Source organism: Anopheles arabiensis, chromosome 3, assembly GCF_016920715.1.
Source record: "Anopheles arabiensis isolate DONGOLA chromosome 3, AaraD3, whole genome shotgun sequence".
Lineage (NCBI taxonomy): Eukaryota > Metazoa > Arthropoda > Insecta > Diptera > Culicidae > Anopheles > Anopheles arabiensis.
In genome coordinates, this window is record NC_053518.1 from 75,719,586 (window position 1) to 75,733,658 (window position 14,073).

Here is a 14,073-nt window from a genome sequence, read left to right on the forward strand (position 1 = left end):
TCTTTGGGATATTTGGTCCAAGTCTACATGTCTTGATTGGTATGTTGTTCTGGATTCCCATTTGCAATATTCTGCTTAGGTCCTTGATTATCACAATCCCTATTAGTTGTTCTCTTCCACAGAATCCATCGCACACAGCAACCAATACTGTCTGGAGAAGCGTTCTTTATACATAGACTAGTTAATAGCAATAGGGGAATTTAATATAGTAGGGACGACTTCCAACAAAGATCTCCTGTAAAGTAAGTCTGTAAAATATTATAATCTCTTAAACCTTACTAAATTTTACACAGATTTAGTGAAAAAAATGTATAAGATCACTATAACTATAAGATCTATGTAAAACTGTGGGATCTATTTCTGAAAATCCCAAGTGTTTCGTGTTTACTCTACCAGCTTTAGGACATGTCACTTTACAAAACGTTGAGTGTAATCAAACTATTTTACTACAATAGTCAACACCAAAACTGTAATCAAAAAGAGTTCTCAGCCAAATCATTTATTCAGCAGTTCTGGAAATGATGTGGGTGATATTTTTAGATCATATTATGAATAAGGTAACCATTACTACCATTACCTTTGGAGAATGTGACCTCCAAAAATCAAACAACTAAAACAGTGTCTGACTTCAGACTGGTATTTTATTACTGTTCTATTGTAATTGTTTTAAGGATCTAAGGTATAAACGAAACTCGCCAGCCGTAGAATGCTCATGCCTGCTCTAACAGATCATTTTCTTATGATGATCTTATACCAGATATAGCAGATGATTGAACGACTTCAAAGGTTGGGTCAGAATAGGCTCTCAATCTCAGCAGTAAGAAATGCTGGACATAATACAGTCATAACAGTATCACTTAGATCCTTCTAAACAATCGAACCATATTTCATGCAGGTATACGATTTAATGGCCAATCATTTCTAGCTTTGTCAAAATTGTTTCAAACTACCCCTAAGTGAGTTATCTCCTAGCAGAGCTAAATTTTGTTTACTGCACTTTCATCCATAAATATTTGACAATAGCAAATTAGACTTTAAACATGCACCAAGGTAACAGCTGTTGCAATGCACACACACACACACGCACAGAAGAGCGCATCTAACGCGTCCCTCCCCCAAAAACGTTATTTATGGACTCCCCTATGCACGTTTACTCCACTAACCCCTATGATGGTGTATAGCACAATTTATAGCACACGAAGAAACTTTCGCAAACACACTGTCAGGCTGCAATTATTACACACCTCCTCCTTCCGGCAAATGGAATGAAACTATTTACCACCAACTAATGAAGCACAATGAAATGGATTGGGTTGAGACCATTTTCAAGGACTGGGCCGGCTCACAACCGATGGAAATCGATAGAAACCACACACACACACACACATGATGGTCCAACTTTCGCACCAAAACACGGAACCATTTGGGGCAACCAACCAACGAAACACACACCAGGAGCAAACAGCGAGGGACATAAATTTTACCTTCGCATTCCGATACACGCAAAGTCGGTGCGTTTTCCGATTCCGGCAAACTTCAATTGGTACAGACAGACCCGAAAGGGACTGAAACAATGCAAAGACACACACACATACACACGAGAAATTGGCAACCGATTGGAGCTTTCTGAAATGGAGAAGCGTCTGTGCGACTCTATACGAACGGTAACAGGGAGTCTTTTGGTTCCTTTTTTTAATATGTTTTCTTGCGCTCCAACCAAAAAGCAATAGTGGCATCGTTTCTTTGGCGACATACAAACACACACACACGTGGCGACGTTCGCGGGAGAAAACTCACCAACCCCCCCAGAGGGAAGGGGGAAGCAGAAGTATCTTTAACTTTTGTGCTTACGAGTTTCGTACACCCTTAATAAGTGAGCGTAGCATAAATTACTCGAAACTTTCTAATTAAAATTAGGAACGATGCTTCCCGGCGACGACACACAGCACAGGGCGTGGGTGGTGGTGGTTCTCCATTTGCAACCCCACATCCACATCCTCGTCACATCACAGGCGGAGAGGATCGCTGCAAAACGAAACCGGAGAACCCGGGTGCGGTGAAACAATTTTAAATTCAATTGTTTTCACTTTATTTACTCTTTCGGTAGGTTTCGGCTGCGGGACACACAGGTGGGACACGACGGACAGGCGATGATCTGGCTCGTTTTTGCTGGCGTCGTCGTCGTCGTCACCATCGTCGCCCGGATCCAGACATACACGCACGCAAACACACACACATGTCTACGCAAATACTGAAGCCCAAAAAGGGCAACAAAAAAAAGAATAATGAAGCGAAAGTTGCTGGGTGTACGTGCCCAACTACAAATGAAACGTTTCGCGTACAGCTCCCTTTTTCCCGTCGTGAGTGTGGAATGTGGCCAAAATTCCCTAAATTCAACGGCAACACTCCGGAAAGGCTCTTAGACGGGAAAAACAAAAGTATTCCATCCATCCCCCCTTCCTGAATGAGCTTTACCCCATTTACGGTGAAAAAGTGCTCGACCTGTGTGTGTGTGTGTGTTACCCGACGTTCATTTGTCCTTCTTGCCGTGCGTGCGAGGAAAAAGGTGTACGCGAGCGCGCGCCCGCTCAAGCGTACATTCCAGCTGCCCGGAATGTCTTTGAATCCAGGCTGCAGGCTTCATCCCCGTCAGGGAATTCACTGTTTCTTAATTAAATTGCTGAATTATTGAGATTTTTGGGGAGACGTCCCCGTGAGAGAGGGCGAAAGTGTTGCCAAGGATCGCGAAAAGCCAAGACGAAACGATGATACTGGCTTCTAAGCGGTATCAAACAAAAACACACACACACTCGTTAACCGGTGCTTTATCGACAGTGTCGCGTTCGCTGGAATCCACACTTCTGGGGACACACCGTACATTGGCGGGGGGGGGGGGGGCAAACAGAAGGTAACGACTGATAATGAGCAGCGATTATTACCGAACTAATCACTCCCGGGGCGGTAAAATGGGCGACACAAAAATGGTTTCAATGTTCTGCTGCTGCCTCCACCGGCGACGCCCGGTACTTACAGTCATCGTGCAGCACGCTGATCCGCCTGTCCCCGGTGACCCGATTCATGCCGGCCGACAGGATCTCGTGCGGTCCCTTGCGCCACAGCACGGTGTCGTTGTTGTACGGGGTCATCACCACGCAGGTTAGCAGCGCGTCCTCGCCGACGTGCACCAGCGACGGTCCTCCCGTGCCTGTGAAGGGAAAGCGCAAACGAAAGAAATACGTGAATGAATGTGCGACTAGTGCAAACACTCTTCGGTGAGTTGGGTGAGTGGCTGGAAAAGGGGTATCATAATTAGATGTTTTTGATACGGTGGCACTGTGGGGTGGTGGGAGCCATTGGGAAAGCGGGCAGGGCCTGTTAGCATTGAATGGCTCAAAAATGTCGGCAATCACTATAAAGCTAAATGTTTATCGTTGTGCGCTGTACGGAAAAGGAAATGGTTTTCACCCCAAGATTCGGGACGTTTTTCTGCGTAAAGTTTGCTGTAAATTACCGGGAGGTTAACGTTCGGGGGGTGTCAATGACATTCCGGCATCATCCCGTATTGTTAGGCCTAGTTGGGATTGAGCCTTATTTTAAATTGTTGGCTAGCGATTGCGTAAGTATCGGGAAAATGGGGATGGACACAAGACGGTCGGTTTTAAATGGACTGGTATTGTTTCGGACATTTATGGGCGATTTTACAAGATGTGTAATAAAAGCCTCGCTGAAAGCTTCTTCCTACAAAAAAAGAAAAGAAATCCCTGTGGAGGATGACCAGAAGCTGTAATGATGTTCGACAGTTATTAAAACGCTGTTTTCGTTTAACTTTTCTTGAATTTTTTACTTATCTATTTTATGTTAGTTTTTAACTAATAATAATCGCTCTTTAAAAATGTTTTCAATAAGAACTTTAAACTTTGTAATGTCGTATTAAATTATTTGAAATAGTAAAATATCAAAATAGTTAGGAAACTTCTACACTAATCTTCAATTAGATGACCAATAAAGATGAGATAAGTAAAACTATTGAAATGTTCTGAGAAATTAAAAAAAAAATTATGACATATTCAAAAACACATGAACACAAAAAAAAAAACAGATAAGAACAAAAAAGCTATTTTTTATCGGATCTATAAGCGTCAATGCAAGGGATACCTTGTGATATCAATCAATCTTGCAACAACAAGAAATGAATGAAAATTTGTTTCAGCTACACTGTGGAAGAAAACAATCCTGTCGCTTAAACGGAAACTCATTATTACATGAGTTAGTGTTAGTTATTATTAGTCAGTGCTGCAAAATGTCATGAGCATCACGAGATTTTCACCAACGAAAACAATGAACATAACCGTGGCAGCTTGATGTTCATTGCTGATACCCAATGAAAGTGCAACATGACATGCTGAACGCGCTTGAGTCCAACGCGATACTCTGACTGACAAGCTTAGCTTAATGCCGGCGCAACCATAATGATGATATTTTCTGGCTGTGAGCAGTGCTGCCAAATGCCACTGTTTCAGTCACCAACATTCATAACTGAAAAAAGCTCAAATCAGCTCACGTGCACAACTGAGATGATCAGTGATGAGACTCAAAAAGTTGGAGGATCAATCACATCCTTGGTGACATATTGATTATCACCCAACTCTTGGACACTCACTTGGTCACGACTTTTTTTTGGGGGATAATCACGACATTCTTAGAATATACATGGCGTATAGGCTCAAGCAACAAAATGAGTATGCTTTCTCCCTCTGACTGTTTTGATTATCTGTCGGGTCAAACGGAGCGAGAAAACATGCTCATTTTGTTTCTTGAAACCTCTCAAAAGCGCCGTATATTTCACATGACTATCGTAATGATTACCGACTTAAAATGTCGCGATCAAGTGACTGACCAAGAGTTGGTTGCACAAAATGTCACCAAGCATGTGATGGTCGCACCAACTGTTTGAGGCTCATCTCTGATCATCACAGTAGAGTTCGTGACGCTGACATGATTTTATTTCAGCCGGAATTTGTCATGACTATGTCAGTGACATTTTGTAAAATTGATCACAGTACAAAAAAAGTCATGACATAGTGACTGATCACAATGGAGTACGTGACGCTGATATGGATTTTGTTTCAGACAGATTTTTTTTTACGAATAATTAAGCGAGATCTATGAGTTATTTTTCTTTCGACAGAAGAATCAATTTTGGGAAGGGTTTATGTAGATAGATTCGTTCCTGAAGTAGCATATCTCCTATTCGAGACTATGCCCTTCCTACATCTATCCATTTCTCATTTAAAGAGTTTAAAAATAGCTTCCAAACTCCAGCGTTTCCAGTAAGGGAAACGTCTTCAGGGTTTCTATGATCAGCTGGACGATCAAGTGTCAATAAGTCCGCTTGGAACAAAGTTTAATTCCACTTAGGCTCATAAAAGCGAAACACTGATCTACCGCGATGGTACTCGACGTTTGATGTGAATTGTCCGTACGAGTATCATATTACACTGACGCTGCAATATTGGGTCAAGGTTACTATTGCATCTTTTCCATCGATATCAGCATATTTACGAGAAATTATATGTACTGCAGTAAACATGTCAAGTAGACTTCACTTACTCACTGATAGTTTGAGAATACTATTGTATCTCGCTGTGTTTGAATCGCAATTGTGTTTGTCAAATAGTGCTCCCAAAATGTGTACAGCAATTCCAAATTTGAATCCAAATGCTTCTTCCACCATCCAACTTTACTATTCCAACTCTGCTCTGGCCATTTTGCTAAGCCAAAAGTTTGCGGTAAGATTGCCCCCGGGCAGCAAACAGCTCATCATTTATTCTAGAACCAATTCTTTACCCAGTTGCAGACCAACAGAGTCGGAAGCGGCCAGTGATTAAGATTTGCTTTCCCATCATTTCGTCCGATTCGGTAATAATGTTGTGGATTGTTTGCCGCACCACACACCCTTTCCCTGCTAGCAGGCAAAAGATTAATCATATCGAAGAGCTGACGGGGCCGTGTGGCGGTGAGCGACAGCGAAAACCGGAGTGCCCGAGCGCACTTCGAAATTGATTCCAAAATTAATGTTTACGGTGAAATTGGCAAAGTTTCCTCGTTACCCACCGAACTAGCCCGGAAGGCGCGAGCTGAAAAACTGAAATCGCAGCCCACCTCTGCCTCCTGGCTGGCTGCCGTTCCTGGCCGGTGGCACACAATTGTTTGTCTGCGTTTTGTCCGTTGTGATGTGCTGGGCACGCGGAAAAACAAGTTACCGAACACAAGAATCCGAAGAAAAATCGGCGAAGAAATGAACGGGAAGAAATGTGTCTTTTTTCTGAAGGTTGGTTTTTGGGTGGTAAATTCAGGTTTTTATTTTGGCAGAACTAGGAGCCTCTCATGCCCAGCCACTACGGTGTGTGTATGGTAGGAAGAGTGATAAAATGAATTTTAGAACTACACTGCTCCCCTCGGGACCCCGGGAACGACCGGCGGAAGAAAATTGGGAGCAACTAGCGTCTGTTATAAAAATAACGACCAAGAAAATGGGTCGACGATAAAGTATAAAAATAGAGCAAAGGTTGATGATGGCGGAAAGGACACATAGAAAACCCCGCATATGAAAATAGTACAGTGCCGTCTCGGGCACAGCTTTAAGGCCTGTCCGCCGCCAGCAAAGCTTTTGCCCTTCGCACTGCCGACTGGACCGCAGACGGCTCCTGCTCCGATTTAAGTCGATAGTGAGAAACTGTGAAGAAACGGGCCAGAGCATAAAGCGACTGTTTCCCGTGTGCAACCATCCGGCAATCATCGGAAAGAGGGGTATCGTTTCATTTCGTTCACAGCTCCAACGTCACGAATCGGATGAATCGGTCTTTCTTTCACCATTCTTTCACCACGCCAAAACGATCGGAAACGTCTTGCAGTTCTTGTAGGGAGAGGAAATGGGGCCGACAGACTACGACAGCGGTGGTATCGTTTGATAGGATTATTATTTTCCACCCTCTACTGGAGAGAGAAAAGGGGACGCGCGCACGGGTGGATCAGTCGAGCTGCTGACAGAGAAATCAAAGAAGAATGACGTTTAGAGCGCGGGTGGTAGGGAGTTTTTTTGTCTTCTCTTTGCCACAGGGGCGTAAAGCCTACACAAAATGTGTGAAACGAACGGAGGTTTCTTCCTGCTGTTGTGCTGTTGCCTGCTGTGCTTGCCACATTTTTCCAAACAGGAATGTGAAGTGCTAAGGAATGCCCCATCGATGAACGACACACGAACGATTGCAGCTTTCGGCGCCTTTTTTCCCTGATTTTTGTGTTTCCTTTTTTTCGTGGAAGCCAATGTTCGTCTCTCGATGTTGTAAAAATCTTCTCTTTTTCCCTCCATCCTGCTCAAGTTGCTGGGATGCTTTTCAAAGCTGTCGAAATATTTCACTCAATGTCGAACCGGAACCACGTTGCTCAACGTGTAGCTTCCCAGCGTTTCTCTTTCTTCTTTCTTTTTTGGCAGACTTTTTTGTCGTTGTTGCTGCTCTGCTTCCTCACTTTTGAACCATTTCCTAAACGATAAAGTTTAGCAAATGTAAGCGTCGGGCCGGTCGCGCAGCACGACGATTTGTGTGTTGCTATGTGAGGGGGCCCAAAAGTACAGACATACATGCACACGCAAAAAAGAAATACAAATAAGTTGATTTAACCAGCCAGCTTTCTACTGCTTCGCAACTTAACTTTGACAAAACTCGAGGAACGAGTTGATGCGTAAAAGTACTTTCAGTTGATTTCCTTTTCGTACCCGCCGTACCGTACCGCCGAAGGGGAGCCTGTAGCGTTGGGAAGTGGTGTAGCTACTGACGAGTTCATAAATCACTTGCCGAACCTTGCCACACCATGTACACGTGCTAGTAGTACACGTAACTCGGGTGGTGCTAATGTTGCCATGGGTGGAGAGGAAAATGTCTTTTTCCTTCTCCGTGTTTTTTACCCCGCGTAGTATCCAAAAATTATGTGCTTGCCACACGCACCACGGTCGGTGCGATTGCTTTGTGTGCGCGTGTAATGACGAAAGAAATATGTTTTGTGTGCGATGTACGGTTTGGGCGTGTGTTGCGTTGTGTCGGGGGGTTTTGATTGGTATTTTTGATATTGCTCCTAATAGAGAGGGTCACCGGCAAGATGGAGCGCCGGTTTAATAAAGATATTATGGTTCAGTGCACGCGTATGATACTACGCCAGCCCATGTCCCTTTGCCGGTGGTGGAGCAGTAAGAGTGCTCGATTTAACAGAGCGTAGGTAGGTGGGGGTTCAAAAGTACTCCACCGGGAAGCATTGACCTTCTCCGAAACAGACATTTCGATGAGCAGATGTGATTTGGGTAGTAAAAGTAGTACAAAAAGCTTAAAAAAATTGGATTCTCCCATCCAGAGGCGAAGAATTCAACGGATATAGTTTAATAGTTGATTTTGTTTGCCTTTTTATGCAGTTTTATTATTGAAAAATAACAGAACAACTATAGGTTTTAAGCACGCACAACTTAATTTTGGTTTTTATCCCAAATCTTCACACAAACGATGGTTGAATTCGTTGAAACTCAAATGCTTAACGTCATCGAACGTTCCTAGCATATGTCCCCAAATACTGAAGTCCAATGGCTTCAAATCTGGAGAAGCTGTAGGCCGGCCTTTCAGATGAACTGATGGAACAAGGCGAATTCTTATTACGCGATTCCGGAACCATTGAAGCTTCATGGAACGATTGAAAGCAAAAACTTGTCTAATATACTTCTTCTTCTTCTTCTTTTTGGCTCAACAACCGTTGTCGGTCAAGGCCTGCCTCTGTACCACTTATGGCGTTGGCTTTCAATGACTTTTGGATTACCTCTAATAGCAGGATAGTCAGTCCTACGTATGGCGGCACGGTCTATTTGGGGCTTGAGCCCATGACGGGCATGTTGTTAAGTCGTACGAGTTGACGACTGTACCATGAGACCGGCTGTTACACAAAAGTATTTTAGCACTGCCAAAGAATAATAACTGGTAATTCCCCGTTTGTCGATATAGTTCTTCTCAAACCTACTGAGGTGATGCATTTTGATATTATTCGACTGCTATTTAACGGCTAGTACACCACGAAGACATGCTCTATAAAAACGATCATCTTGATTGTTCAAAGTTACCTTCAGAGGACTTAATGTTTCGTCTGAAAAAATAATGCTATGACAAGCTTGGGATTTCAGCAGCTACCGAGATATGACTATCCTATTACTATTGGAATCTGTTGATATCTCATATATCTCGTGAAATCGCGAACAGTTCCAGGACCAGCATGAGTACAGCTTTCCAATTCCAAGAACGTGGTATCGTGTTAGAATCAGTTCCAGAATGGTTAAGGGTTCAGAATCAGTTCCCAACCTGATGTAGGATCCAAGATCAGGTTTGAATTCCTGGAGCTGAAAACCTGGGACTATACAAATGATATCTTATCAAAATTAATCTCCTACCGTCTCAATGCTTTTTCCTGATCAAGAGTTAAAATCTATTCAATAAAATCAGTAAAATAAACTTCAAAATGCACACTTTTAAGGTAAACACTTTAAAATCCGTACATTTTGTATCATTGCTGCACGGAGTCTCGAATTTTAGTTTGTACAAACAACTTTAATCGACTAATCAATCATCAGCACGATAGTACACAGTGTGCCAAACCATTAATCTCTTGAAAATGGCTCCCCATCATATGACGGATTCATGGTTATTATTTTGATGACACACCTTACCAAAGTCGTCCGCCCATACTGCCGCGCAATGAAATATTGCCAGCAATAAAGCTTGGCACACAGTTTACAAATCACACGCAATAAAAATGCCGTGATTGTGTTTGTTCGGGTAAATTTAAAGTGATTAGTAAGTCGCTGGCGCTCTTCACGTGTTTCTGCTTGCTTGGTTAATGGTATGGTTGGCGAATATACCAGAAATATACCTCCGTCGCATTTTCCACATGATTCTTTCCATATGGTTACAGGCAATTTCTTCTTTCTTCATACTCTTTACATTCTTCTCCATTTCAAACGTCTTCCGAAATGATTTGCCATGTTTTGTTTTCGTGTTTGCAAACAAATTTCCTCGGTACGCACGAAAGCCATGCAAACAAGCGGAACTGTTTTTTGGTTAAAAATTTACAAACCATCATCCTTTCCGTGTAAGCTACCACTGCTTACCGCCTGACTTTTTCCTCGTCACTTGGAAAGTGTAAAGAAATTGTCACTCTCGAGCCGAACCGTGAGGCAGATGCAAAAAAGAAGGATCGGAGAGTAGAAGATGCGCAGCCGTTACCATTACCGAGCTCGATTTGGGCGATGCGTAGTTGTCGCGTACCCGCTGCTGTTGTGGTGTCGGCAGTGGCATAACAAATTAAATCTTATCTCACCGAACAGACTGAAAAATGAGTGAACATTAATAATCTCCAACCGAATGGAACCGACCGGATGCTTCACTGTTCTCCGCACGGAGAGGATCTATCAGGCAAGGGCGGACGGATATGACACACCACCATGCTCCCAAGAGGATCCCAAACCCCACAAGCGGAAGTCCCGGAAATGAAGTGAAAATACAGCTAATTTCCTTCACCCGACACTCAGCGGACTATGGAGAGCGCGAAAAAGCCGTTCGCCTTTTCGGAAAGGAAGACGAAACTGCGCTGAACAGTGCCGCCACCTCCAATGGAGGATAAAAGACGAAAAGAGAAAATTGTTATTTTCAATCATTCTAATTACGGAAACGAATCAAACGATCCAATCACAGGGAGCGACGCGTCAATGATTCGTTCGCGCATCCTGCCCCTTTATTAAACATTTCCACACTTTCACAGCGCACTCTACGTTAGGAAAGGAGACGGCGAACCGGAAAACGATTTTTCTTAGGTTCTTCGGCTGAACCGGAGGTTGGATGGGAGAGTAATGAGTTTGCCATTTTGCCCGGCCCTTTTGGGAAGGAGGTGTGATAACAGATAAGACCATTTGCGGGCGATTAGCCGGAATATTGGGCGGCCGATGTGGGCGGTTAGTTGATCCGTGACCAATAAAACGCTTTTATTGCTTGAAATGCTTACGAGGTTGTAAGTTCATTAGCTAAGCGGAGATTGCTTTTCGGTAGGTGTGGAAGCCAAAGGCGATTGACGCTGTCGGTAGCGCCTTTAGTGCCACTAGATTTAATTAACTACAGATAAGGAAAGATGTTTGGAGGCATTTGAAATTATTCGCTCGCGAGATTGATGGAACCCCTTTGCACTTGAGCAGTAAGATTCGCCATTGAAAGCAGTCCCTCGACCTCATCTTGAGGGAAGACACACGCACTTCCCACATCATACGTTCACAGTGTACGCTTGATTCAGACTGTCAACTTAATAGATGGGCTTGAATGAATATATCAATTCAATATTGAGCAACAAGCAAGATTCACATCGTTTTCTTTTAAATAAAAAATGTTTTAGAATGCAACCGATTAATATCAATTAAACATTGTAAGTGTAGTGAAATAAAAAAAACAAATAAACGAAATATGCAACCGAACCAAACATTTGTGATACGTTACTTTTGAGAAATATGAGAATTGTTTCGAATTTATTTTATTGAACAATTTAATAGAAATTCATCTTCTGTATGGAAATACGGCCCAAATAATACATGAAAGCCGCATAGAAATACTTGCTTAATAAATAATAGTAAATATATAAAAAGGAATATTGCAAGTTAAAGTAAATAATATGAATGAAATTTATTTATCTTTAAATTGAATTAAAAGCATACCTACATAATTATTTATGTAAAAAAAAACTATAGAAAATAGAAAAATTCTTTAAAAATCTCAGTTGCTTAACATTTTTCACAAATCGGGTTTCCAAAAATCGGGGGAGACCTGCCAAAGGCCTCATGTCATTGCGTAACTCGAGGCACATTTGCCACTGAGTGTAACTTCAAATTTCACTCGAGCTGACATGTTTTGACACTTCTACGGATACATTTTCGTTTAACTTGCTTTATTTCTCGGTCACTCTGTATAATAATAATTTCTATTTTCTTGATAATTACAATGAAAAACAATCAACATTGTTAGATCATGTTGAAAATTTAATCGAACATTAAATGAAATATTTTTGCATTATTTTTCACACTTTTTTAGCCATTTTTTCTCCTTATTTTGCGTAACAATTGTTCTACCTAAAACGCTAATACAATTATAAACAAACAGTGAATTCCAAGAATACTAATATGTACAGATATTTGGTTATTATATATTTAATTTCTTACTTTTTATCATTTAATAAGCTAATGAGCCATACAATTGAGCAACACATATTTTAGCAACACAACAAAAAAAGTTACCGAAAAGTCACAAAAATGTTCTAGAGAAACCCTGTACAAGAATGAATTGTCATATTGCATACCTTCCGGCGCTTAGCAAGGGCGTCGTGCCAAGAGAATCGTAATAAAATCGTTACACGAGACGTCTTGTTGTGTCCAGCAAGCCTATCCAGACCCATCAGTTAGGGTTATGGTAATTGTTTTCTTTCTTTTTATCTCAAACCTTTGAGCAACGGTATAAGAAACTCAAACAAGGTTAATTTTTGAAAGCAGCAAGTGCTCATAATTCAAACACAACACACAAGAAAACGCCCCTTGCAGTCACGTACGCACTCGTTGCCTAAACCTGGGCCTGGGAGGTTTGCAGGTAGCGATGGAAAAGTTTCAGTAACTTTCCACTCGCCCTGCGCAAGCAATAGGGCGAAGAAAGGCAAGTGTGTTTGCTTCGGTTTCACCTTTTTCTATCACCTTTTGGTCGAGCTTATTTTACCTGCACTAAAAACACTACCCATCCTTCATTCCCTTCTGCCAGTAGTTTTCCATCTCGCCCCTACACTCGAGTGGTTGGGCAGGCTATTCCGCTTCTTGGGCGAGCTTAAAAAGCCTGTTTTTTGTTCCGCAGCCATCAACAGCTATAAATGCTCTAATTGTTTTCCTAGGATATCGCTAGCAAATCGTCATAACTTAATTCCCTGGATTATAATTATCTAAAGCATATATAAAACATGCATTATACATTGTACATGATAACGACAATCGAGATCTTCTTTAAAGTGCTATCTCGCCGCTTTAGTAGTTTACTCTGCCCGTGCTCTTTATGAGCACCCACTTGTAAATAAACTAAAAACCCCATGGCCACACACCCAGAGATGCCACCAGTCAAATGGTCGAGATTTCGGCGGTAACAGTGTACAAATTACTGTTTCATAAACCCCGCACCAAAAACACACACACACACGCACATACAACTACCCAACAACATATGAGGGAGGCTAGCTGCCTGCGGGAGCTTACGCCAAAGTGTAGCCCGCTCCATCACCATATCCCGAGGATGTTGCGACCCTGGGAACAATCCAATTTGCATAAATAGCTTCACCTACTGGTGGGAGTGGAATTATTCGCACCAGGAAGAGGGTTTCGCCGTCGCATCTCCTCAGGGGCAGGCTTTTGGTCGTACGTGCGACTTCTGGGTGATCTTTTTTCGTTGTTGTGTGTAAAACAGCAATCGAGATGTTGGTACGCGTAAAGGGAATTGTGTAATTCTGGGCACAAGAAAGCTTTAGAAGTTGGAATTCAAGTAGGATTTATTCGATTACATGTTTTTACCAACAAGTGATAGCAAACGTTTGATAGGATATTCCAATTCAAGCAAGCTAGTCACTCGAATGCTTCGAACAAGAAAGCATTACACAGACTCGCAATACAAAAACACACTCGAACATCCGCTCTATAACATCTTTCAACGTGGTGAATGATATCGAACGATCTCTTCGGACTTTCAATTAAGGACTACCCCCGGCTGGGCCGCACACGGGCGGACATGTGTCGACAACAGTGCCCCGGCCAGTGAAGGGTGAGGCCCGAGATTTCAGCCCTGACGAGGGTCGGACGTTGTCCAGCCAAATCTAGCCCCAAAATTAGGGTACAGTCAAAGTCAACACGCTTTTTTGGCACTTTCACCTATATGCATGTCGTCATGCGGAGCCTCCGTGAACAACTTCTTGTTGGAGCATGCG

General features: G+C 42.5%; 1 protein-coding gene across 4 annotated transcripts in view; it reads right to left on the reverse strand.

Annotated features, from left to right (window-relative positions):
* The window catches only part of LOC120905112 (Ig-like and fibronectin type-III domain-containing protein 1), a 115,171-nt gene that overhangs the window by 14,318 nt on the left and 86,780 nt on the right, over positions 1 to 14,073 (reverse strand). For all 4 annotated transcript variants that reach the window (XM_040315837.1, XM_040315836.1, XM_040315835.1 and 1 more), the window contains one exon: positions 3,032 to 3,205. In XM_040315837.1, coding sequence (XP_040171771.1) covers positions 3,032 to 3,205 — 174 coding nt within the window. The remainder of the gene's footprint in view (positions 1 to 3,031; positions 3,206 to 14,073) is intronic.